The sequence below is a fragment of the Bos indicus genome, chromosome 16, assembly GCF_029378745.1.
Source record: "Bos indicus isolate NIAB-ARS_2022 breed Sahiwal x Tharparkar chromosome 16, NIAB-ARS_B.indTharparkar_mat_pri_1.0, whole genome shotgun sequence".
Lineage (NCBI taxonomy): Eukaryota > Metazoa > Chordata > Mammalia > Artiodactyla > Bovidae > Bos > Bos indicus.
Genome location: NC_091775.1, coordinates 30,446,419 through 30,469,057, shown reverse-complemented (window position 1 = coordinate 30,469,057; position 22,639 = coordinate 30,446,419). Strand labels below are relative to the sequence as shown.

Below are 22,639 nucleotides of genomic sequence, written 5' to 3'. Positions count from 1 at the left end.
AGCAAAAAAGTGCTGAACATCCCTAATAATCAGGAAAATGCAAATCAATGAGATATCACCTCACACCTGTCAGAGTGTCTGTTATCATGAAGACAGGAGATAACAAGTGTTGGAGAGGGTGTGAAGAAAAGGGAACCCTCGATCACTCTTGGGAATATAAATTGGTGCAGTTACTAGGGATAACAGTATGAAGGTTCCTCAAAAAATTAAAAATAGAACTACCATATGATCCAGCGATTCCACTTCAGTGTTTTTATCTGAAGGAAATAAAATCATTATCTCAAAGAGATAGCTGCATTCTCATATTCATCACAGTATTATAGTCAAGATATGAAAAGGGCCTAAATGTCTGTCAGTGAGTGAATAGATGAGAAAATGTCATATATATATTCACATATATATGAATGTTATTGAGCCTTTAAAAAAGAAGGAAATCCTGCCATTTGTGACAACATGGATGGAACATGAAGGCACTATGCTGAGTGAAATAAGCCAGACACAGGAAAGCAAATGTCGTATGGTCTCACACACGGAATCACAAAAAAACTAAAAGCCAAATTCCTAGTAAAAGAGAGTAGAATGGTAGTTACCAAAGGCTGGGCCATAGGAGAAAAGGAGAGGTGAAAGACATTAATCCCTTTATAGCTTGGGGGAAAATGTAATCCTCACTGTGTTCCAAGCACAGTTCTAAGACTTTATATGTTATAGCTCATTTCATCTTCTACAAAGTAGGTACTATGATTATCCCCATTTTGCAGATGAAGAAACTGAGGCACAAGCCTTTAAGTAACTTGCTCAATGTCACACAGCTATCACATGGTAGAGTGGAATCTTGGCCCTCAGCAAAATAAAGAAGCAATACCCTGAAAAGGATCACTGGGATTCGGGAAAGCACACACAATAAATTGGGGATCCCCAACTCCCCATCATCAAATGCCCTTCTTGTTCCCAAACCCAAAGGGGGCCTCTCCCTCCCACACCCCCATTTCTGGGCAGTGTAGCAGGTGGTTCTGCTTCTAATTTATTTTTCGCACCCTGAGAGTGAAATCTTCCCATTCCTGGCAGGGAGAGTAAGGGCCAGCCTGGCCTTCCTGCACCCTGAGCATCTCAGATGGCAATGCCCCAGGGCAAAGCTCCCCACTACAGTGCACACCTGGGCCTCCACTCCACAGCAGGGCAGCAGCCGCTAGAGGGGGCCACAGGCAGAAAGGCTCAGGTCCCGCGGCTGCTGTGTTCTTGGCTCATCAGGCTCCTACCCTCTCCGAGCCGCCCACCAGCCCCTGCCATGCTGCCTGCTACTGATGCATTGTTAAAAGAAAAGGAGAAAAAAGAAAAAAAAAAAAAAAACCTCTAAATTAAATATATGCTAAGGGAAGAGGCTGGAACAGCGCTCCGGGCACCGTCCTGGTTCTGATTCCTACTCTGGATGGGACGGGGCAGTGAGCCACTTTCCAGCACTCTCTATGCCAAATTCCTCTAGGCTATTTCAGGGCAAATAAGAATGTCTGGGAAGCCCTCTGGGCAGTCCTGGAAGGCATCACTGCAGGAGACTCCCCTGGTCCTAAACAAGTCACTCCACCCACGGTTGATGGCCAGACACATCCCAGGCACCCAACAGGAAAGTCCCAGCCACAAAGGTGCCAGCTTTCCGCCTGGCATCCACAGGTGGACCCAGCCCAGGTCACCCCCAGAAGGAGCCTCGCCCCAAGGCTCGCTTACTCTAGAAGCACCAAAGGGCGCCTCACATCTCTCCTTCACATTCTTTTTCAATAAACACCCTTAACAGCAAGAGAGCAGCAGTTGCTATCTCCAGTCTACACAGACGGTCTACTGGGTGAGGGGGAGACTATGAGTGGTGTAGCTGGGGCTCCGCACCTTTCCAACCTGTGCAAACCGGAATGTGCCCCTGTCCTCTGCACACTGGGGGCACCACCGTGCAGACTCATGTGTGCACACGCTGGATGAGCAGACATAGCCCCCTCCGGGTATCACAGTTCACTTTCAAGGAATGGAGATCAGCATGCTGCCAGACAGGGAGTCTGGCACGTCCCCTGGGTGGCCCTGTTCGTATTTCCGGTGCTACATAAATAATAACAGTCAACACAATGGCTTTCTAGTAATTCATAATTTCTTATGATTCATAATTCTGTATGATTCAAACCCCTCGGCTGTGTCCAGGTGCTCGATTAGGCGGCTCCTGGCACCGAGTGCCCAGCCTGCTCACTAGAGAGCCCTCAGTGGAATTCATCTCACACTGACACACTTCCACTTTTAACTCCTCTTACTGGTCATTTCTCTTCCAAAATATTTTTAGTTTCTAGAAAATCCTCTCTTATTCATTCTGCTTCTCCCTCGATGGCTTTGTATATTTCATTTTCTGGGAGATGAAGTTTCACTGAGAAGCCCCTCTGTTTGTGAACTGAACAAATATCTAGCATTATTGGTAAAAAGTTGGGTGCCACTGGGACCCTCTACCTCTTCTTCTAATTAAATCTGCTTTTCCTTAACTGCTAGTGTTCAAGATGACTATAAAACTATTTCTGGTTCAATATGTTCTTCTTTTGTTTAACAGGAATATTGCTTTGATTTCCTACTATTTTCCATTACAGACTTCAGCATTTTAACAGTATTATACATTAAATGGGATTTTTTATTTTTAACAAATCTGATTAAAAGGAATAAAAGAGCCCTCAGGCTCTTCACCATTCCTTGGGCAGCTCCAGAGTGTCTAGTTCTTAAAGGTTTTATGAAATCCACATTTAGAGAGACTGCAGGTCAGTGCGACCCGGACAGGACCATTAACTAGCAGAGACCATGCCCACGGTCCGGCACTGCACTGGTTTCATCTGGAGAGCAGACTGGCCTCCTTTTCTGCTAATCACATCCACTTTCCAGAAGCCTCTCAAGTCAATTGCATTGTTTAGAGACCCAGGTCTCTGCCATCACATGGATTCTTGGAATCAGATTTGTAGCATTTGAGGGAGCAGCCACCGGTGGCTGCCAAATTCACCTCCTACTTTCCCCCAGCCATATCAACCTCAGCCTTCAATGTGCAAAAATCTCCACAAAAAATCATGTTTATGGAAATTATATCGCCATGGCAACTGTAAAGGTCTCACAAGTATTTTTAAAATAGCAAATTAACAAAACCCACTCATAAAAATCTAAAATCTGTTCCTTGATGGGCATTAGTGAACACACAGATTCTAACAAATACCAAATGTGTTTTGTGACATGATGGCCGAATGTCTGTAAAAAGTGCTCCTGATCTTGGATTAACTGGGGACAGATCTGTGAGATCTGTGAGAGCAAAGTTTGATTTTTCTAATAAGAGGTTGCACCTTGGATATATTCTGGAAAATAACACCAAGATCTTCTGGTGCAGAAAAATATGGGTAACAGATCTGAATTGCTGAAATACTAATTTCTTACTTTCTATTTTCACATCACTGATATTATTACCTTCCCCACTCTGCAAGACTATTCCATTTTTAACTCATAGGTTTTTAACAGTTGCATAAGCTTCTGCCGCTGTGATTTAGCCTGGCTGAATCTCTATTATAAAACCTGCTTCTCAAAAGTCTGCACACAAATCACAGAGGAGGAGGGGATAAAAAAACCAGATTCAGAGGTATCCAACCAAAACCTTTTTTCTTTTTAAAAATGTAATTGGTATGGCTATCAAAGGGGATCCTTTTAAGCAGATGATGCACTAATTTTTGGAGTCTTTTGTAAAGACTTAAAACGCAATAGGCGTATTTTGATGACTCTTCTCATAACAAGGAATCGTTGAGGGTTTTAACAACTCAAACAGTGGAGGTTCTTTTTGAGAGTGGAGGAAGAACAATCAAACCATGTACCTGACAACTTCTTTCTTTAGTTGGTCTCATCCTCCAAAGTGTGGTGGAGGGGAGCAGGGATAGACAAAGGAAATTGTGAGGTGAGGGGGGTGGGCAAAAGCAAGATGATGTGTCTTCCAGAGCAGAACACACATTTGCTCTCCGTGAAGCCTAAAGTGGAGAAGGGAATCACTACCCACTCCAGTATCCTGGCCTGGAGAATTCCACGGACAGAGGAACTTGGCGGGCTACCATCCATGGGGTCACAAAGAGTCGGACACGACTGAACGACTTTCACAGGACAGTGAGGTAAAATAGCTGTTACAACAGCCTGGCCTGACGCTGCAACTTCCAAAGTGATCATAAAGATGGAGAAATAGCAAAAAGTTGTTTGTGAATGGGAGCTAGTTCTTAAAAGGCAGACGGTATTCAGACTCACATCAGGAAAAGAGGGAGAGAGAGAAAGCGGGCCAAGTGGCCAACAGGCTCCAGTGTGAAGGAGGGCGGTGGCTCTCGAGGCAGCGATAATGCTTCCAGCAATCAGAGTCTGCGAAGGGGACCGAGGGTGGGGAGGGGTGGGAGGTGGGGGTGAGGGGAAGGTAGAACCCTGGCTTCTGCCACTGGGGAAGGAGGGGCAGCCCAGAGATCTCTGAACCAGGGCCCGGGACTGTCCAGGAGGGAGCTGGGGCTGGTGTCTGTTGATGAAATCCCATAAAGGAAAACACAGAAGGAAGATTCCTGGCCCTGGGGTGGGGGTGGGGGGGTGCCGCTCAGCACCGTGTCAGCATCCCCTCCCTGGCCCACCCCCTCCCCCGGCACTCTCAGGAATGTGGCATCTCACGAGCACGAGAGCCATTTGGAAGCTGGACGCCCACTCTTTTCTGGCTTCGTGTACTGGCTGTTCCAGAGCTTCCAGGAGGAAGACTGTGTTAGAAACCAACTTCTTAGCAAAACTGGGCTGTGGAGGGGGCGGGGTGTGGACAGAGGCGGTAGTGGTGCCAAGCTGGTGGTTCAGGTTCCACAGCCCAGGTGGGGGTCTCTGTGCCAGTCGGGGTCAGTGACTATTGACAGAGGTCTGGGCAGGATCAGGAGGACCACCAGGGAGAGTGAAATGCTGACGTTTTGCAACAGAAGGAGCAGGAAGGGTGGTGTTGTCTGAGTCTGGAGAGGGCTGGGTGCAGGAAGAGGGAGTACTGGCCTGAAGCTGCAGTCACAGCCAAGCCAGAAGGAGCTGGAAGGGCCAACACCCAACCTCTCTCTTCCTTTCCTCTGACCTCTGCCAGTGCCTCCCATTGGCCGACACACCTGGAGCAGGTGAGGTCACATGGAGCTCAGCCTCCAGGCCAGGGATGGGTGGAGAATGGATGGTGGGTGGGGGAAGAGGAGGGGGTAGCCTCCCCTCCTGCCCACCTCAGCAAGGGCAAGCCTCACTCAGGCCCTCAGAGCATGAAAGCAGGAGATGAGCCAGGTGGCAGGAGTGAGAGGAGCCAGACAAGCTGCTGGAACAGAGCCCCCATTCACTTCTTGACTGATAGGGACATGGTCGTGGGAGCTTGATCTTATTTCATTAACTATCTCAGCACAAACAAGGAGGCAAGAACAATAATCACTTTCCTTTGGATGAGTACAAAGTGGGGCCCATGGTGGTGGTGGGGAGGGTGGGGTGTGGGTGGGTGAAGACCACTGGGCCAAGGGTGCTGTTACACAGGTCTGGAACCAGAAGCCAGGATTTGGGATCGCAGCCTGGCAGGGGCCATGCTCCTTCCCAGCTCATTATCAGTCAGCAGGTGTGGCTGGGCTCCTGCTCCATGCTGTGGGCTGGGCCACACTCCAGGGGACACAAGAGAGGAGTAGTTGAGGAGACAAGACTAACCCATGTGATAGATTTCTTGGTGTTCAATTGCTAAGTCATGTCTGACTCCGTGACCCCATGGACTGCAGCATGCCAGGCTCCTCTGTCTTCCACTGTCTCTCAGAGTTTGCTCAAATTCATGTCCATTGAGTCGGTGATGCTATCTAACATCTCACCCTCTGCACCCCTTTCTCTTTTGCCTTCAATATTTCCCACCATCAGGGTCTTTTCCAGTGAGTCGGTTCTTCACATCAGGCGGCCAAATATTGGAGCTTCAGCTTCAGCATCAGTCCTTCCAATGAATATTCAGGGTTGACTTTCTTTAGGATTGACTGGTTGGATGTCCTTGCAGTCCAAGGAACTCTCAAGAGTCTTCTCCAACACCACAGTTTGAAAGCATGAATTCTTCAGCACTCAGCCTTCTTTACAGTCCATCTCTTACATCTATACGTGACTATTGGAAAAACCATAGCTTTGACTATGTCGGCATGTGATAGATTAAAAAACCCAAAGCTTGAGTGACGGGTAGGCCAGGAAGTCCAAAAGAGTAAATAAATTCTCGATTTTAATGCATATTCTACCCGTCAACCCTATCCTCTCCCTCCAGTCTGTGTTCACCATCTCCAGACTTACAGTAAGAACCACGTGCATCTCCCCCACGGTTGGTGGTAGTGCCAATGCCCTGATGCCTAGGGGTGGTGGGTGAGGGACTCCATGCAGACTATGAAATGATGGGACGCAAACAGCATTGGGGAGATGTAACTGCTCACTCCTTCCTTCCTGGGTCTACCTTTAAGGAGCGCGTGAGTCTACCTCCAAGTCCTTACATCCTGGCACAGGGAAGACCAGCTCTCAGTCCTCAGGGGAGCCCACACAGGAACACTGATGGTACCTTGTGGGAGGTTCTGCATTAAGCTCAGAGGAGAAGCCGGCAGGGAAAATAAAACGCACAGCCATCCCATCCAAGTGTGGGCCCAAGCAATCAGGGATCTTGCCAAGGTCATGGCTTTTCTTTGCTTTCCTTTACCCCAAATCGATTCCCAAGCCCCAGGGTTAGACACCTCTCCTCGGAATGGACTCAGAGTCCAGCCACAGGCACTGAGGGCCCAGACCTTGGAAACCTGGCCATGCCCAACCTGGGAGTTTTGGCATATCAGCCACTTGTCCCACTCTCTGCCTCGAACCACAGAACCCCAGCTATAGGACCTAAGATGGTTATGTTTATTTTTCTCCTCTCTGAGTCAGGCCACAGTGCGATCCCTGGAAAGATTCCACTTCTAGGTTCAATCCATATGACCTCTCAGAGCAGCCCAGGCCGAAGGGCGAAGGGCGGCTCTCCCATGCCCTCCCAGCATGGTGCAATCATTGATTGTTGGCTTGAGGCTGGTTTCTTTGAGGCCCACAAGTGATTCTTGAACTTGACTCTGAGATGTCAAAAAGAGGAATTACCAATACCAGAAAGACTTCTCCAAAATAGCTCTGCAGCACTGGGACCTACTCCAGCTCTGGCTGAAGCATTCAGATGCCTGACGGGCCCCCAGGGAAGGCTGGGAAGGCAGCCGGGTCAGTCTCAATCAGCCACTGCAGGGCAGGCCAGTTATGTGCACTGCCCACTGGCTTCAGCCTCCCCAGAAACTCACTTCATTATAATCTAGCCTGTATTTTTTGATAGATACGTTGATGGAGCAGAGAAATGGTTCACAGTTCCAAATGGCTGCAGTAAGCTTCTGCACCACCTTGGGGTTTTAATGTTTGGCATTCCTGAGAAAATCCCTCTTGGGCGTCTGGGCCCTGCAAGCCAATGCCACCTTATACCATGACTTTTTTTTCCCCATGTCCCCAGGTGGTCCCTGACTGAGGTAGAGCTGGTAGACCTCAAGTGATAGGAAAGCACTTACATTGGGTGTAGCCACTTGGATTTAGGTGCAGTTGGGAAGGCAATGGCACCCCACTCCAGTACTCTTGCCTGGAAAATCCCATGGACGGAGGAGCCTGGTAGGCTGCTGTCCATGGGGTTGCTAGGAGTCAGACAGGACTGACCAGCTTCACTTTGACTTTTCACTTTCATGCATTGGAGAAGGAAATGGCAACCCACTCCAGTGTTCTTGCTTGGAGAATCCCAGGGACGGGGGAGCCTGCTGGGCTGCCGTCTATGGGGCTGGACACAGACTGGGACACGACTGAAGCGACTTAGCAGCAGCAGGTATACCTAAACTATGAGTTCAGAATTTTTGACTTTTAACCATATAATTTTTAACTTCTGATTTTAAAATACTTTCAAACCTAACAGACAAGTTTCAAGAATAATACAGAAAAATCCTGTCTACCCTTTACCCAGATTGCCAGTTTTTTAACAGTGGACCAGATTTGTTTTGTCCTTCTCTCTCTTTATCTTTACATATTATTATCTTTTATTCTGAACCATTTGTAAACAGGCTGCATACATCATGATTTTTTATTCCTTAATACTTCAGTGTGTTTCCAAAGACAAAATATTCTCTTACATTTCCACAGCACTGTTACCCATTTTAGGAAACACAATATGGATACAATGTTTTTTTCTAATCTACAGTCCACATTCCAATTTTTTCAATTGTCCCACTAATGTCCTTATTGGTATTCTTTTTCCCTCCAGTACAGAATCCAATACCCTTAAGATTATACTTTATATTTAATGATCATGCTTTTTTGTATCCTTTAATTTTCACAATGATGATATTGTGATGATACCACATGACAGGTATTTTGTAGACTGTCCCTCAATTTGGGGCTTATCTGATATTTCCTCATGAATAGATTCAGATTATACACCCCTGGTTAGAATACCACAAAAGTAATGTTGCGTCCCTCTCAAGATATCACGTCCAGAGGCATGCAACGTCTGTCTGTCCATCCTTGATGATGCTAATTTTTTAAACAGCTTTATTGAGATATAAGTCACATACTGTGGCGTTCACCCATTTAATCATGCAATGGCTTTCAGCATATTCAGGTGGTGCCACCATCACCACTGATCAATTTTAGAATGTTTTCATCACTCCCAAAAGAAACTCTATGCTCATTACCAATTATTCCCCCTGACCTCCCAACCGTATCACTCTTCCCCCACAACTATCTCCTGTCTCTACGGATTGGCCTATTCTGGACATATCATACAAATGGAATCACATAGTGTATGGTTCTTGGTGACTGGCTTCTTTCTTCTAGCAGGTTTTCAAGGTCTAGGTAATGTTATTTTGTTCACCCAGCCAAGAGGCTGTCTGGTTTCTCCACTGTATGATTCTTCCCCTTGCAATTAAGAAGCATTCTGTGGAGAAACACTTTAAGATCATGCAGATATCCTGCTTCTCATCAAAATATCCCCCTAGATTTAATTTGATGGCTATTGCCCAAACAAATCTTTATTAAAATGGTTTACTAAGATTGATTTGCCTCCACTGCTCCCCCCTCCATCCCCACCTACACTTAGCTGTTGTTGGCTGTCGACCTGGCTATTCCCAGTCCCACGGTGGCTGTCCTCAATGAATCCGCCACAGAGCAAGCCCTCTGGCCCACAGATGGGGAGGCCAACATCCTGCCTCTGCCCCACATCCCTCTCCTGAGGAGCTGAAACACCAAGGACCCTCAAGAGACACCTTGCTGTGGCACAGCCCTGCTCTAGTGCCGTCTCAGACCTGGGAACGGAATCCCTTCCTACTGAGTCAGGAAGGCTAAGAACTGACATGAACGCTGTGTCCCTCGGCTGAGGGACACACTTACTAGGGTAAGGGAGTAAGGATGTGCTCTTGACCCCACCTTCACAACCAGAAGTCAGCTGCACACACACCTTCCCCCCGACAAGTGCCTACTGGACCCTGCCAGGTGCTGTGGGAGGTGGAAGGTGATGTAGCATGGCCCCACCCTTCAAGGAGATGATTCCAGTACAAAGATTAAGACAACAGAAGAACAGAATTTAATGAAAACAAGAGAAATGTCCTAAATGGCCTGACAGTCCCTGGAAGGTGCTCCACATGGGAATGGTCAAAAAGGGGTTGGAAGAGCAGGGCCTTGGAGATGGGCCTGGGAGGTGGGCAGGATTTAGACCTGATGGTGCAGGAGGATGCTCCAGGCAGGGATCCAGAGGGGCACCATAAAACCATGTGCTTCAGTTCGACTAAATTAAAGGGAGGGAAAGAAGAAGCGAAGTTTGTTGAATCCTGGTGGGTCCAATGTGGAACGTGAGCTTAGTCCATGGACAATAGAGAGCTATTGCAGGTTTCAGAGAAGCAGAAAGAAATCAGCAGAGCTGAGCTATGGGCAGAGATGGGCTTAATCTGCTAACATGGAAATTCTATTAAAACCATAGGAGCACTGAGCTGTAGCCCAGAAGACCCACGTCCATCTGAGGTGCTATGGGCGTGGCTTTCTGCCGCCTGGCCGAAGGGTGACTCTCAGGCCTATGCAATATCCACGACCAGGGCCACGCGTCCCCAGGGAGAGGGGACATTTCCACCTCAGAAATGGCCCACATTTCAGCTTATACCACCAGTGCCATGTTTTTGTGTTTTCACTGAGAAAGTTTTCCTTCTTGCTGAGATGTTTCTTTTTAAAACAAAACAGAAAATAAAACATGACAACCTCCCAAACAATGTTTGTTCCGGAAGCCTCCAGGTGGCTCGCATCTCACCCATCTGGGCCTCGCCTTCTGAGACGCAGATCCCTGACTAGCAGAACTTGGAGGCAGTCGTGATCAAAAGGTGCCCCAACAATCTCCCTTCCTCAGAAGCACCTGCCTGAAGGTGTTCCTGTCACAGGAAGCTCCCGAGGTTCTGAACAGAAAGTGGCCAAATGCTGAGGCTGGAAGGCAGGGCAGGAAGAGGAGCAAGAGGCTCTGGATTTGCTAAACACCACCGAGCTGCGCATTCTGAAAGTGATATTTATGGTATGTAGCTAGATCTCAGTAGAGCTTATGAGGGGGAAGGCTGGGGCCGTGAGAAGAAGGGACTCTGGGTGATGGGACTGGATGTGGTCACTGATGAGTCACGTGGTGTCCCCTGCAGCCCTCATCAAGTCTATATAATACCTGCACAGTCGTTTAACTTAACAAATAAGTAATTAACCCTCTAGTACAGGGCTTCCCAGGTGGTACAGCGTAAAGAGTTTGTCTGCCAATGCAGGAGACTCTGGAGACGTGTATTCGATCCCTGGGTTGAGATCTCCTAGAGAAGGAAATGGCGACCCACTCTAGTATTCTTGCCTGGAAAATTCCATAGACAAAGGAGTCTGGCAGGTTATAGTCCATGGGGTTGCAAAGAGTTGGACACAACTGAACAAGCGTGTGAGCACGTGCGTGCATGTACACACACACACACACACACAAGTTCGAGGCACCAGGGTGGAAGGTCTGGGGCTAGGAAAGTGATGTGAGGTTGTGGGGAAGAGCCTCAGGTCCTGGAGGAGGCCTGTTCTCTGTAAAATGAAGTCGTCAGATGGCCCTAAAGCTTCCTGACCCTGGGAAAGGTGGACCATTTTCTTTATTGAAGTTTCAGGACAAGTGACAGGCTCTTCTCTGCAAGCACCAAATCATTCTTGGCTTCAGGGTTAAACTTCTCAGTCAGTGAAGATCAAAGCCTACAGGAGGCCTGGCCATGGACCCTACACATTCCAGGTTCTAGGACAGCCCTGGTCTCATGTTATTTTATTCTTTTCAAGAAAAATGACTTATTCAATGAACTTAAGACCTTTCATAAAATAAACGCATATAAGTATCCATCCACAGACGAATGGATGAAGATGTGGTATATATATAGGAAGGGATATTACTCAGCCACAAGAAAAGAATGAAATATGCCATTTGCAGCAACAGGGATGGACCTAGAGATTGTCATACTAAGCGAAGTAGGTAAGAAAGAGGACAACAAATACCATATGATATCACTAATATGTGGAATCTAAAATACAACACAAATAAACGTATCTATCAGACATATCCACCAGACGGAGAACTGACTTGTGGTTTCCTGGGGGCTGTGCAGAGGCTTGGGAGTTTGGAGTTAGCAGTTACAAATTATTAAATATAGGATGGATAAACAGCAAGGCCCTACTGTGTAGCACAGAGAACTATATTCAATATCTTCTGATAAACCATAATGGAAAAGAATGTGAAAAAAGAATATATATATATATACACACACACACTTGAATCATTTTGCTGTACATCAGAAATTAACACAACATTGTAAATCAATTATACTTCAATAAAATTAATTTAAAAAATGAAATTCTGTCATTTTCAACAGTGTGGACTGACCTGAAGGTTATTACGCTTAGTGAAACGTCAAAGATAAATACTGTATGATTATCACTTATATGTGGAATCTAAAAAAAGGAATGAATGAACGTAACAAAACAGAAACACAGAGGGAACAAACTAGTGGTTATTCGTGGAGAGAGGGAAAGGGAGAGGGGCAAGATAGGGGCAGGGGATTAAGAGATACAAACTGCTATGTATAAAATAAGCTACAAGGATGTGTTGTACAGCACAGGGAATACAGCTAACACTTTGTAATGATTTTAAATGGAGTATGATCTATAAATACACTGAATCACTATTTTGTACACCTGAAACTAATATAATATTATAAATCTGCTATACTTCAATAAAAATACACTCTCCCAAGGCCAAGCCCACCTTTTGCCCAGGTGATGGGGTTTCAAGGCTACAAACCACCAGTATGGCCTCCAAGATGAATGAATGGTTTCCTTGGACTCGTGAGCTGGGAAGTTCAAACACAAACCTAAGAACTGCCTAACTTTTGTAGTAAGATAATGACAGGTAAAATTTAAAGGGCATTTGTGTGTGTGCCTGTGTGTGTGCGCACACTTGCATGCACACTCACACACCAACCTGATGCTCCTATAGCCTCTTAGCAAACAGTAAAGTTGTCCTCAGAGACATATCCCTCGCAGAGGCCCAGGGTTTGGGGGTTGTAATGGCAGAACCTTCTCATAAATGGTAAACCAAGCCCTAGAGGCCAGGCACTCCCTCGCCTCCAGCATGTCAAGTGTGTGAGGTCCAGGCAGGGCCCAGCAGGAGGTCCCAGGTCTTGGCTCTGAGCTACGTGGCACCAGAGGCTGAAAAAACCTCCCTGCTTAGGGCTCTGCTGCCCGCCTTAATGACACTGAGAGGGAAACTCCAGGACTGATCTTGGAAACAAAGGAAATTTCGTTCATGTTAACTGGGAGTGATAACCCCCTTTCTGACCGTGGAGTGCTTCGTGGTTAAACAGAACACAGTAGCCTTATGAGATGGTAGAGCAGGAGTTATTTCCATTTCACAGATGGGGAAACAGGCTCAGAGAGGAAGGGGCTCAGAACTACACACATGTGAAGAACCAGACCAAGCTCTGGGGCCTCCTAACTCCCTGGGGCTTTGTGAATCTGATGCACTAGAGATGTGACTTAGTCCAGTGCCCTCTAGGTCACCCACTGTATTCACCCTCCCCCTCGACCTGTGCATTGCAAGACCACTTACAAGCCAATGTATAAAAGTCACTGTGTCAAGTGACACCTGTTCAGCGAGTCTCCCGTGGAACATATCCTTTCGTGAGTGGGGTCACAGCCTGGGCAGTGACACTGAGGAGTGACCAGGTTAGGTTCAATAACATGAATTGCATCCACATATCTTCTGAGATGTTGCAAGAATTGGAGCTGCTGTGGGGAGCAGCCACGGTCAGCCAGCAGGTGACCCTGAGGAAGTTGGTGTCAGACTCAGTGTAGACCCAGGAGCGTGCTGAGCAGAGAACTGACGCGCTGCCTTCTACAGCACGCCCCTCCTGCTGTTGGCAGGTCTGTGCTCCAGCTGAGATGCAAAGTCAAAGGAGATGAGGTCCCTGTACACCATATGTTTGACAGAGACAGTCCTCTTAAGGAACACAAACTCGCCAAAGAAAGGAAGTCTGGGGAGGATGGAGAAAGCCACAGTCTTAAGATCATCTGGAAGGTGTTATGGGCTGAAGAGTGTCCCCTCAGAAGTCCTACCTCCCAGTGCCTCCACACATGACTGTGTTTGGAGATAAGGTCTTTAAAGAGGCAAATAACTGAAATCGAGGCTTTTAGGATGGGCTGTAGCTCAATATGACTGGTATCCTTATAAGAAGAGAGATGTGGACACAAAGACACACAAAAGGAAAATCCTATGAAGACGCACGGAAAAAGTAGTCACCTACAAGCCAAGGAGAGAGAATTCAGGAGAAACCAGTGCTGCTAACACCTTGATCTGTGACAATTTCTCATCTTGAAGCCACCTGGTCCATGGTATGTGTTATGGCAGCCCTAACAAACCAATACAGGCCCAGTGAGCTGGTGACATTTGAGCAAAGTACAGGATAGGAACAAGGAATCCACACAGATGTCTGTGGAACAAGTACTCCAGCACATGCAAAAGCCTTGAGGTGAGAAGATGCTTCCAGAACAGTCAGGAAACAATGAAGAGGCCAGTGGGCTGGGGTACAGTAAGCAAGAAGGAGAGGAGATGAAATCAGAAAGACAGTGGGAGAGATGCTGTCCCCCAGCCCACAGTGGTGCTGTGTTATCCAATATGATGGCCACTGTGGCTAGTGGGCACTTGAATGGGGTTAGTCCAAACTGAGATTCAATGCCAGTGTAAAATTCACAACAGATTTTTGAGAACCTAGTACACAATAAAAGAAGCATAAAATATCTTGTCAATAATTTTTATATTGATATACATTGAACGATAAAATTTTGGATACACTCAGTTAAGTACAATATACTAATAAAGTTAATTTCACCTTTTCCTTTTTTATAACATAGGCACTAGAAAATTTTAGATTATACTTGTGGCTCATGTTGTATTTCTTTTGAAAATTTCTGGCCCAGGGTCTGGTGGGTCATCATGAGAACATGAGCTTTTACTCGAATGATATGACAGCCATTGAAGGGTTTCCAAGTGACAGGATCTGACTCACTTGGGTTTTTAAAAGGATCACTCTTATTGCCATACTGAGGACAGACTATGAACAAGGTCAATAAAGGCAAGCAGCCCATTAAGAGGCCATTGCATTCTGGAGAAGATGGAGGATTGGGCCAGCAAGGCAGACCCAAGGTAGGCAGAAGTGATCAGATACTGACTATATTTTGAAAACGGAGCCAAGTATTTCCTGACAGACTGGGCGTGGGGTGTGAGAAAAAGAGGAGTCAAGGATGAATCCCAGACTCTGGCCTGAGCTACTGGAAGGATGCCATTGCTAAGATGGGGAGAGATGAGGGAGTAGATTTGGGGAAGAAAATCAGAAGGCTGTTTTTGGGTAAGTTAAGTCTATGATGCCCTTTGGTTTCCAAGGAGAGATGTTGAGAAGAAATCAGTTGGATATAAGAGTCTGGAGGTCAGGGGAGAGTCTGAGCTGGAGATCTGGATCTGGGAGTCATCATCACGAGGATTTAATTTACAGCCAGGAGACTGAGCGAGAACATCAGAGGGGTGAGTGGGGGCGGAAAAGAGAACAAGATCAAAGAGAAAATCAAGATCAAGAAGATCGAGTGCCTGGGGAACTCCCAAGTTTAAAAAACTGATGAGATGAGCAAAGGAAACGGAGACGGCTTCACAAGGTATAAAGAAAACTAGGGAGTGTAGTGTTCCAGAAGCCAAGTAAAGACAGTGTTTTCAAGGAAGGAGTGAGCAATTGTGTCCAAAGCGACTGCAAAGTCTGAAGACAGAACTGACCACTGGATTCAGCAAATCTGGAGGAGACTGGCGATCCTGATAAACACAGTTTAGGCAAGTGATGGAGGTAAAAACATGCTTAGAGTGGGCTGAAGGGGGATTGATGACAACAAATGTAGACAACCCACCCAGGGAGCCGCACCATAAAGGGGAACAGAGCAATGGGCAACGGGCAGAGGTGAGGGTAGGGTCAAGAGAGCCCATTTTAAAAAGATGAGAGACAATTTTAGCATGTATATGTGCTAAGAATGAGTCATTCAACAAAAGAAAACCGATGATATCAGAAAGAGTGGCAACTCTTCTGGTGTTTTCCTAATCTCCAGAGTATGCTTATATTGCGTTTTCTGTCTTATCAACTACAGATGTCATTTATTGACTCTTGTTATGATGCGTAAGAGCTAGCTTACTTTTATCATTCATCATTTCTTTCCACTCTTATCTCAACATGACCCCATTGTCCTGATACATTACTATCTCAGTGTCTCTGCTGATTTCCTTGGTAGCCTTTATTTCTTGGTCTATCAACTTCAGACAGCATGTCTTGATCACTTACTTCACACGAGGAGGGTATTCACACCTCTACCCTACCCTCTACAAATTAGTCAGTTGTGGTAGGTTGTGCTGGGAAATAACACTAACACAACAGCAGAAAAATCTCAATGACTCAGATTTATTTCTCACTCGTGTGACATGTCATGCCCTGCTTCCATTGTTCTCTTTATTCTGAGAACCAGGTAGAAGAGCACATCTGAGACCTGCCGTTCTCATGAGAGAAAGAAAAGAACGGTGGCAGAACCTCACAAAGCCTCTGAAAATGTCTGCTCAGGCCCAGCATATGTCACTTCCACTCACTCAGCTGGCCAAAATGAGTCACATGGCCAAGCCTGATAACGTTGGGCAGGGAAGGAAATAGTCTCCTCCCACAGGAATCATGGCATTAAGTGGGTATGTGACATCATCTTTCAGTTCAGTCGCTCAGTTTGTCTGACTCTTTGCAACCCCATGGACTGCAGGCAGGCTTCCCTCTCCATCACCAATTCCCAGAGCCTACTCAAATTCATGTCCATCGAGTCACTGATGCTGTCCATCCACCTCATCCTCTGCCATCCCCTTCTCCTCCCACCTTCAATCCCTCCCAGCATCAAGGTCTTTTCCAATGAGTCGGTTCTTTGCACCAGGTGGCCAAAGTATTGGAGTTTCAGCTTCAGCATCAGTCCTTCCAATGAATATTTAGGACTGATTTCCTATAGGATTGATTGGTTGGATTTACTTGCAGTCCAGGGGTCTCTCAAGAGTCTTCTCCAACACCACAGTTCAAAAGCATCAATTCTTCAGTGCTCAGCTTTCTATATAGTCCAACTCTCACATCCATACATGACTACTGGAAAAACCATAGCTTTAACTAGACGGACCTTTGTTGTTAAAGTAATGTCTCTGCTTTTTAATATGCTGTCTAGGTTGGTCATAGCTTATCCATAAAGTCATAGCTTATCTTTCAGTGGATAAATGGAAATAACAATTTATTCTATCACAATTTACCTGTCAATTTCTATAAGCTGTTTTTTTTTTTAATTTTATACTGCCAAGGGAAAAAAATCTTATATCCACCTTTATAGCTATTATTAAGTAGTCTTCAGTGCTTTGCCTGTGGTTGGTGTTAGAAGCTAAAAACCACTGAGATGCATTTATATCATTATGACTAAGCAAATACTCTTCACTACAGAATCAAAGAGACCCATATTGTGCACCACTATTCACAGACCGACTCTATGCACTTAAAAGAGCTTTTCTTATATTCCACCACTTGCCTAAAACCAGGTCACAGTTTGATTTGCTTCCTATTTAAGCTATACCTTTAATACAGTGTTTTTTGTTTTTCCTGAAGTTGTTACTTTTTTCTTTTTTTAAATTGTTGATAGAAGAAACATCTGCCTTCTACACACATCCCTAATATCCTCAAATTCTTTTTCATTTAGTGTTTGGAATCCTCTATTCTTTTTGAAGCCTACTGACCTCCTGATATAATTGGATAGTTTGCTTCATTTGGAGATCTTAACACTTTTACACAGCTTTTTGTCTTTACTGCAGTTACTAATTGCCTTCTGTTTTTCTTGCTTTCTGTTTTGTATCACCACTTTAATCTCTTACAGTGTACCAATAATACTCTCTACTCTGTGGAATGTCCCTTTCTCCCAACTTCCTCAGAAACCTCATTCCTGGAGCCTTCTACCCTCCTATAGTAATGAAGACTGACTGCTCTCCAGGCCTGCTGAACAATTTTATCCTGGGTTGCTTTTCATGGCTGCTTTCAACTGGATATACTATTCCCTGGATCTCATACCTTCTTTTTTGGTTTACTCTCTTGTTTTGCTGAGATACATCCTCAAATGATTTCCTTAAAAAGACGGACTAGGATGTAAACGTTATTGGTTCTTTCACCCTTGGGACTGCCTCACTTCTATATAGAATAAAGGCCTTGGACCAGACGATCTCTAATGCCTATTCAAGGAATATAATTCTGTTGGTCAGTGTGCATTCTATAAATAGTATCCTATATCAAGGAGAGACTTTAAATGGTTCTTGCTCTAAGGAACTTACAATCTACTTGGATAGACAAAGAATAAACTCTTGTAACAGTAATAAAAAGGCAACAATACAAAAGATGCCACAAGGCAGGGCATGATTCATCATCAACTAGAGGCTCAGACTTAAAGGAAAGAGAGAGAAGCTGAGCCAGCCTGTGATGTGCTGACCAGGGAAAGGAGATCTTAGCTGAGTGCCAAAGAGCAGGCAGTATATTAGGGGGGGATTAATTATTTATGAATATTCAACAGTAGATTAATAGCCAACATTAATCTGATGGAATAGTTAACAGTCAGTGAAAGTTCTCCTCTGTCCCACTTTCCCTGCCACAGAGTTATCAACATTTTCATTTCACCAAGTCAATCAAGATAGAAACAATTTTCAAATATGAAAGTATAGTTTTTCTCATAACAAATAGATAAACCCTTTGGCCACTTTGGGGCATAACAGTGAACTTCCACTACATGTATAAGTAATTGTGTATACTTATAAATGCCATACCTGTTGGACTATGAAAGTGTTGGCCATGGTCTCTGTTAGCAGAGTTTCACTGAACAGGAAACTACCATCATCCATTATTCGAGTTCATTTTGTATTGTTCCAATGAGGATCCAGAATGACCATAAATCACTTCCCTTCCCATTGACTCCCCAAGAGAGGAAACATCCCTCTGATGGTATGTTACCCCAACAGCCCTTCTGCTTGGACCAAGGCAGCACCAGGGAATTGTAAGGACTGGGCGTCTCCATGGTGGGTCCTGCAGACTGGATGAACCTGAAGTGCTGTCAGAGAAAAATGGTGCCTTCATTCAGCCCAGCACTGGCACTCCCATCCCATTTGCGAATGAGGAGAACACTTGCAGGTAAGGAAGTTTCCAGAAAAAAGAAGAGCTCTTTGGGCCCGTGCTGCTACCAGTTTCCAGAGAGCAGGAGTGATGTGAGGATGGCAAGTGCTTGGAGCCACATGATGGAAACTTTTAGCAGGGTCTAACCTAATACTACTCCTTCAGGGAGGCATCCTCTGAACTCCCATCCCAGCCCTGGAAGAATCAATTACTGCTCAAATACTGTTCCTGCTGCCATTATAGCAATAACAAATTTAAACAACGTTTGCATCAATTTTCCTTAACAATACATGACATCTTGACTGATTTATTCATCATCACATCCCCAGTGCCGGGCACACAGTGGGTGCTCTGTGTTTGTTGAATGAAAGAGTGAACAGATTAAAAGAAGCTTCATTTCCTCAAAGGGCAGGGCCAGACATGAATATTCAGTTTTCACAGGAGCATCAGATATGCTGGAGGACCTGGAGAAGTGGATCTGGGCTAAGGGAAAATTTTCTAAGTGCTGGGGCCATTCAAACCCCAACAGGGTCAGTTGCAGGGGGCAGGGCGGGGAGTGGGTGGCAAAAAAAAAAAAAAAAAGCCTGGAGATTTTGCCTGGGCTGTTTTGTTGTCCAGGATTCCACTGCAGGTCAAGGGAAGCAGAGAGGTCAATACATACTCAGAAGAAAGGTCCCAGAGGGCAGCCCCCCACCCCAATACACCAGAGATGGGACCAGGGCTCAGCTTTGCAGAGGGTCAAAGAGCAAGACGGACCCACGGTCTCCACAACACTCTCTAATGGCCAGACCCCAAGCTTTATGTAATCTCATTTTATCCTCCCAGCATCCCGGAGGGACAGGCATCCCTGACTGACAGATGAGAAATACCAGCAAGGATCAAGAACTCCCTTCAGTGTGTGTGGGGGCGTGGAGGGTTGGGGGTGGGAGGCAGGAGCCCATGCACCCAGTCAGTTGTACAATGACAGCCAATACAAAACAATAAAATGCCTGGATTTTCAGTCACTGAAAATTCAGAAGTCTATGTACCCATGGCTCACCTCAGCCTGTTTTATTACTTTTGTAGTTTGCTTTTTTTCTCTCTCTTTCTTTTATTCTGTCTTCTTAGAAAGGTTTCTTACAAAAATCCCATAGGATTCTGATCTAACAATAACAGCAACAAAATGTTATAAAGGGCATGGGCATGCATGCTCAGTCATGTCTGACTCTTTGTGACCCTCTGGACTATAGCTGGCCAGGGTCCTCTGTCCATGGGATTCTCTAGTCAAGAATACTGGAGCGGGTTGCCATCTCCTCCTCCAGGGTATCTTTCCAACCCAGGGATGGAACCCCATCTACTGTGCCTCCTGCATTGGTAGGTAGATTCTTTATCACCCAGCCACCTATGTAAAGACAGAAAAACTGGGGGAAGGTGGGAGGAGTTGGCAGGAGGGCAGGGGGTGTGGCAGCGGGCCTAAGGGTGAGAAAGGGACCTAGTGAAGCAGACCTAGGAGGTGCCCAGATGAACAGGGGCTGACCCAGCAGAGACTCGGTGTAGCTCTGCCCACCTGGCAAACAATGTGCGTCTTTCCTCAAAGACCATAAGATGGCATTTACTTCACCACCTTAAGAAAAGGAGAATCAAGACACATCCCTGCCGGTGATCTTCACATCCCCAGGGAGATGGACAGGCAGTGAGTTTTTCACTCCAGCAGGTGGGAATTTCTGACACAGCTACATTGGCCTCGGCTTGCCTTCTCACAGGGTCCACATGTGCAGAGAGACCCGGCCTGAGGACACCTACCAGGCTGCTGAAGGCACGACAAGGGGACGCCCACCTGAAGGCCACCTAGCTTTCTGCTCAGACACATACACTTCTCCAGCAGCATCCCCCCACCTCCCCCTAGGGGGCAGAAAGATGAGCAGGAAGGGGAAAGGGAACCCGACCTGCGTGGATGGGTGCGATCTTACCTATCAGCACCCCAGAAGCCCCTGCAAAGCTGGTTAAGAGCGGGGCGTGAGAAAGGCCAAAGCAAAACAGAAAGCCACTTCTAGCTGACCTCTGTTCTTGGGAACTTGGAGCCTTGCAGCGGCAAGCTTTTCTCCTGGGCACAGAGGTGCCTGCCTCTCCAGTCCCACGCGGAATTGGGGCGTGGGGTGCTCTTAACTCGGAAGAAGAGCCGGTGCCAAGTTGGCAAGTTGGGAGTGAGCGGGGAGGGGATGCAGACATATTTGGGTGTGGGGTTAGGAGAGGGAGGGTCAAGAAAACTTCGCATTTCCTCTCTTTATGCCCCCACTGGGCACTCCTATCTCTGTGATGGGCCTCTGTTTTAAAATTTGGGACACAGGTGCCATCAGGGACCGTCCAGGACGCCAAAGTCCAACACAGAATTACACCCGCGGGCACTCCACGTTCTCAGGAACGGAAGCGATGGGGGGAGTTATGGGGTCAGCTCTGGCCAAGTGCGGTTCAAACCCACAGGCATCTAAACTAATAAAATCGTCCCTTCTCCTCGGCGTCCTGCGGGGAGTGCTAGTGGAATCGCTGGCACGCCGGAAGGCGGTGGAGGAGACTCTGGCTAAAGAGCTCTCGCCCCCACACGCCCCTCACTGCGAGAACGCAGGCGGGGCTGCGGGGTGTCTTCTGTCCCAACTCATCTCTCTTTTTTCCCCAGCTCGACCGACTTCTCCAATGCCCAGGAGCTTGGTCACTGGCGGCCCCAACGCTGGTCTTGCTGGGGCCCCGCGCCCCTCGGAGGATGGAGCTCGTGGGAGGGCGCGCACGGCGGAGAGAAGAGGCAGGAGTAGCCGGGGCCGAGAGAGCCGCCCGTGGGGCTTGCCGGCAGACTCCAACATTCCCGTCAAAGTTTCCGGCTCCTCGAGGCCGGATCACCTGGCTCCCAGGTCGGAGAAGGTGAAAGGAGTGTCAGGGAGCCCTGCGCCTCCCTCCGGGCGCCCCCTCCACGCGCTTCTGCCACCTGCCAGAGGGCGCTAGGAGCGCCGGCGCGGCGCTTGCAGCCCGTGGGCGCGGCCCGAGGGTCCCTCCCTGACCCCTCCCCTGCCGTCCTCAGCTCCCGGGGCCCGGGGCGCAAGGGGTCGCGGCCGTCGCGTCTTACCCAGTCCCGGCACGAAAGTGTTGAGGAAGAGGCAGATGACGGCCACCGGGAAGGGCATGTAGGGGATGGCGGCGCGCAGAGGGCCCTTCTTCTCGCGGACTTGCACCACCACCCCGCTGGACGAGGACGCCCCCCGCTCCGCCGCAGCCACAGCCGCCGCCGCCGCCGCCGTCTCGGCGTCCTTGTGCGAAGGCTCCATGGCCGGGCGCGCTCCCCTCCCCGGGAGCCGGGCTGCCGCGGCCGGGGCTGCCGCCCAATGCACAGGGGGCGGGTGGCGGGCGGCTTTCCGGGCACTGGGATCCGCGCCGAGCTCAGGCGGCCAGCGCGCTCCGGGTGCGGCGCGGCTCGCCCGGAACCCCGCACGCCCGCGTCCCCAAGCGCCCGGCCCTCTGCCGCGCGCTCGGCTGCGCTCCCACGCCCCCGGCGGAGGGGCGGGGAGGGCGGCGTGACACCCGCTGACAGCGCTCCGACGCCCCTCCCCGCGAGGCCCCTTCCCCGCCCTCCCTTCCACTCCCCCACATCCCCCCGCCCCCCAAATACCATTAAAATCTGGGCGGAGGGAAGCAAGTAGAAGAGGACCGCGGAGGGAGCTGGCTGTCCAGATACTGGGAGGCATGGACACACCTCTCTCGCCCCAGACAGGTGAACGGGGCGGGGACCTCCGCCGAGGACACCGTGAATTGGGCGCGTGCGTTTGGCTGGC

At 47.8% G+C, this 22,639-nt stretch overlaps 1 protein-coding gene across 2 annotated transcripts in view; it reads right to left on the bottom strand.

The window, feature by feature from the left end:
- STUM (stum, mechanosensory transduction mediator homolog) overlaps nt 1-22,350 on the bottom strand; it is a 79,924-nt gene extending 57,574 nt beyond the window's left edge. Inside the window, exon 1 of one of the 2 annotated variants that reach the window (XM_070768060.1) lies at nt 21,937-22,350. In XM_070768060.1, the coding sequence (XP_070624161.1) occupies nt 21,937-22,135 (199 nt within the window). In that variant the 5' untranslated portion in view covers nt 22,136-22,350. The remainder of the gene's footprint in view (nt 1-21,936) is intronic. The other variant, XM_019976925.2, reaches the window with a different exon arrangement.
- Between the last annotated feature and the right edge of the window lie 289 nt (nt 22,351-22,639).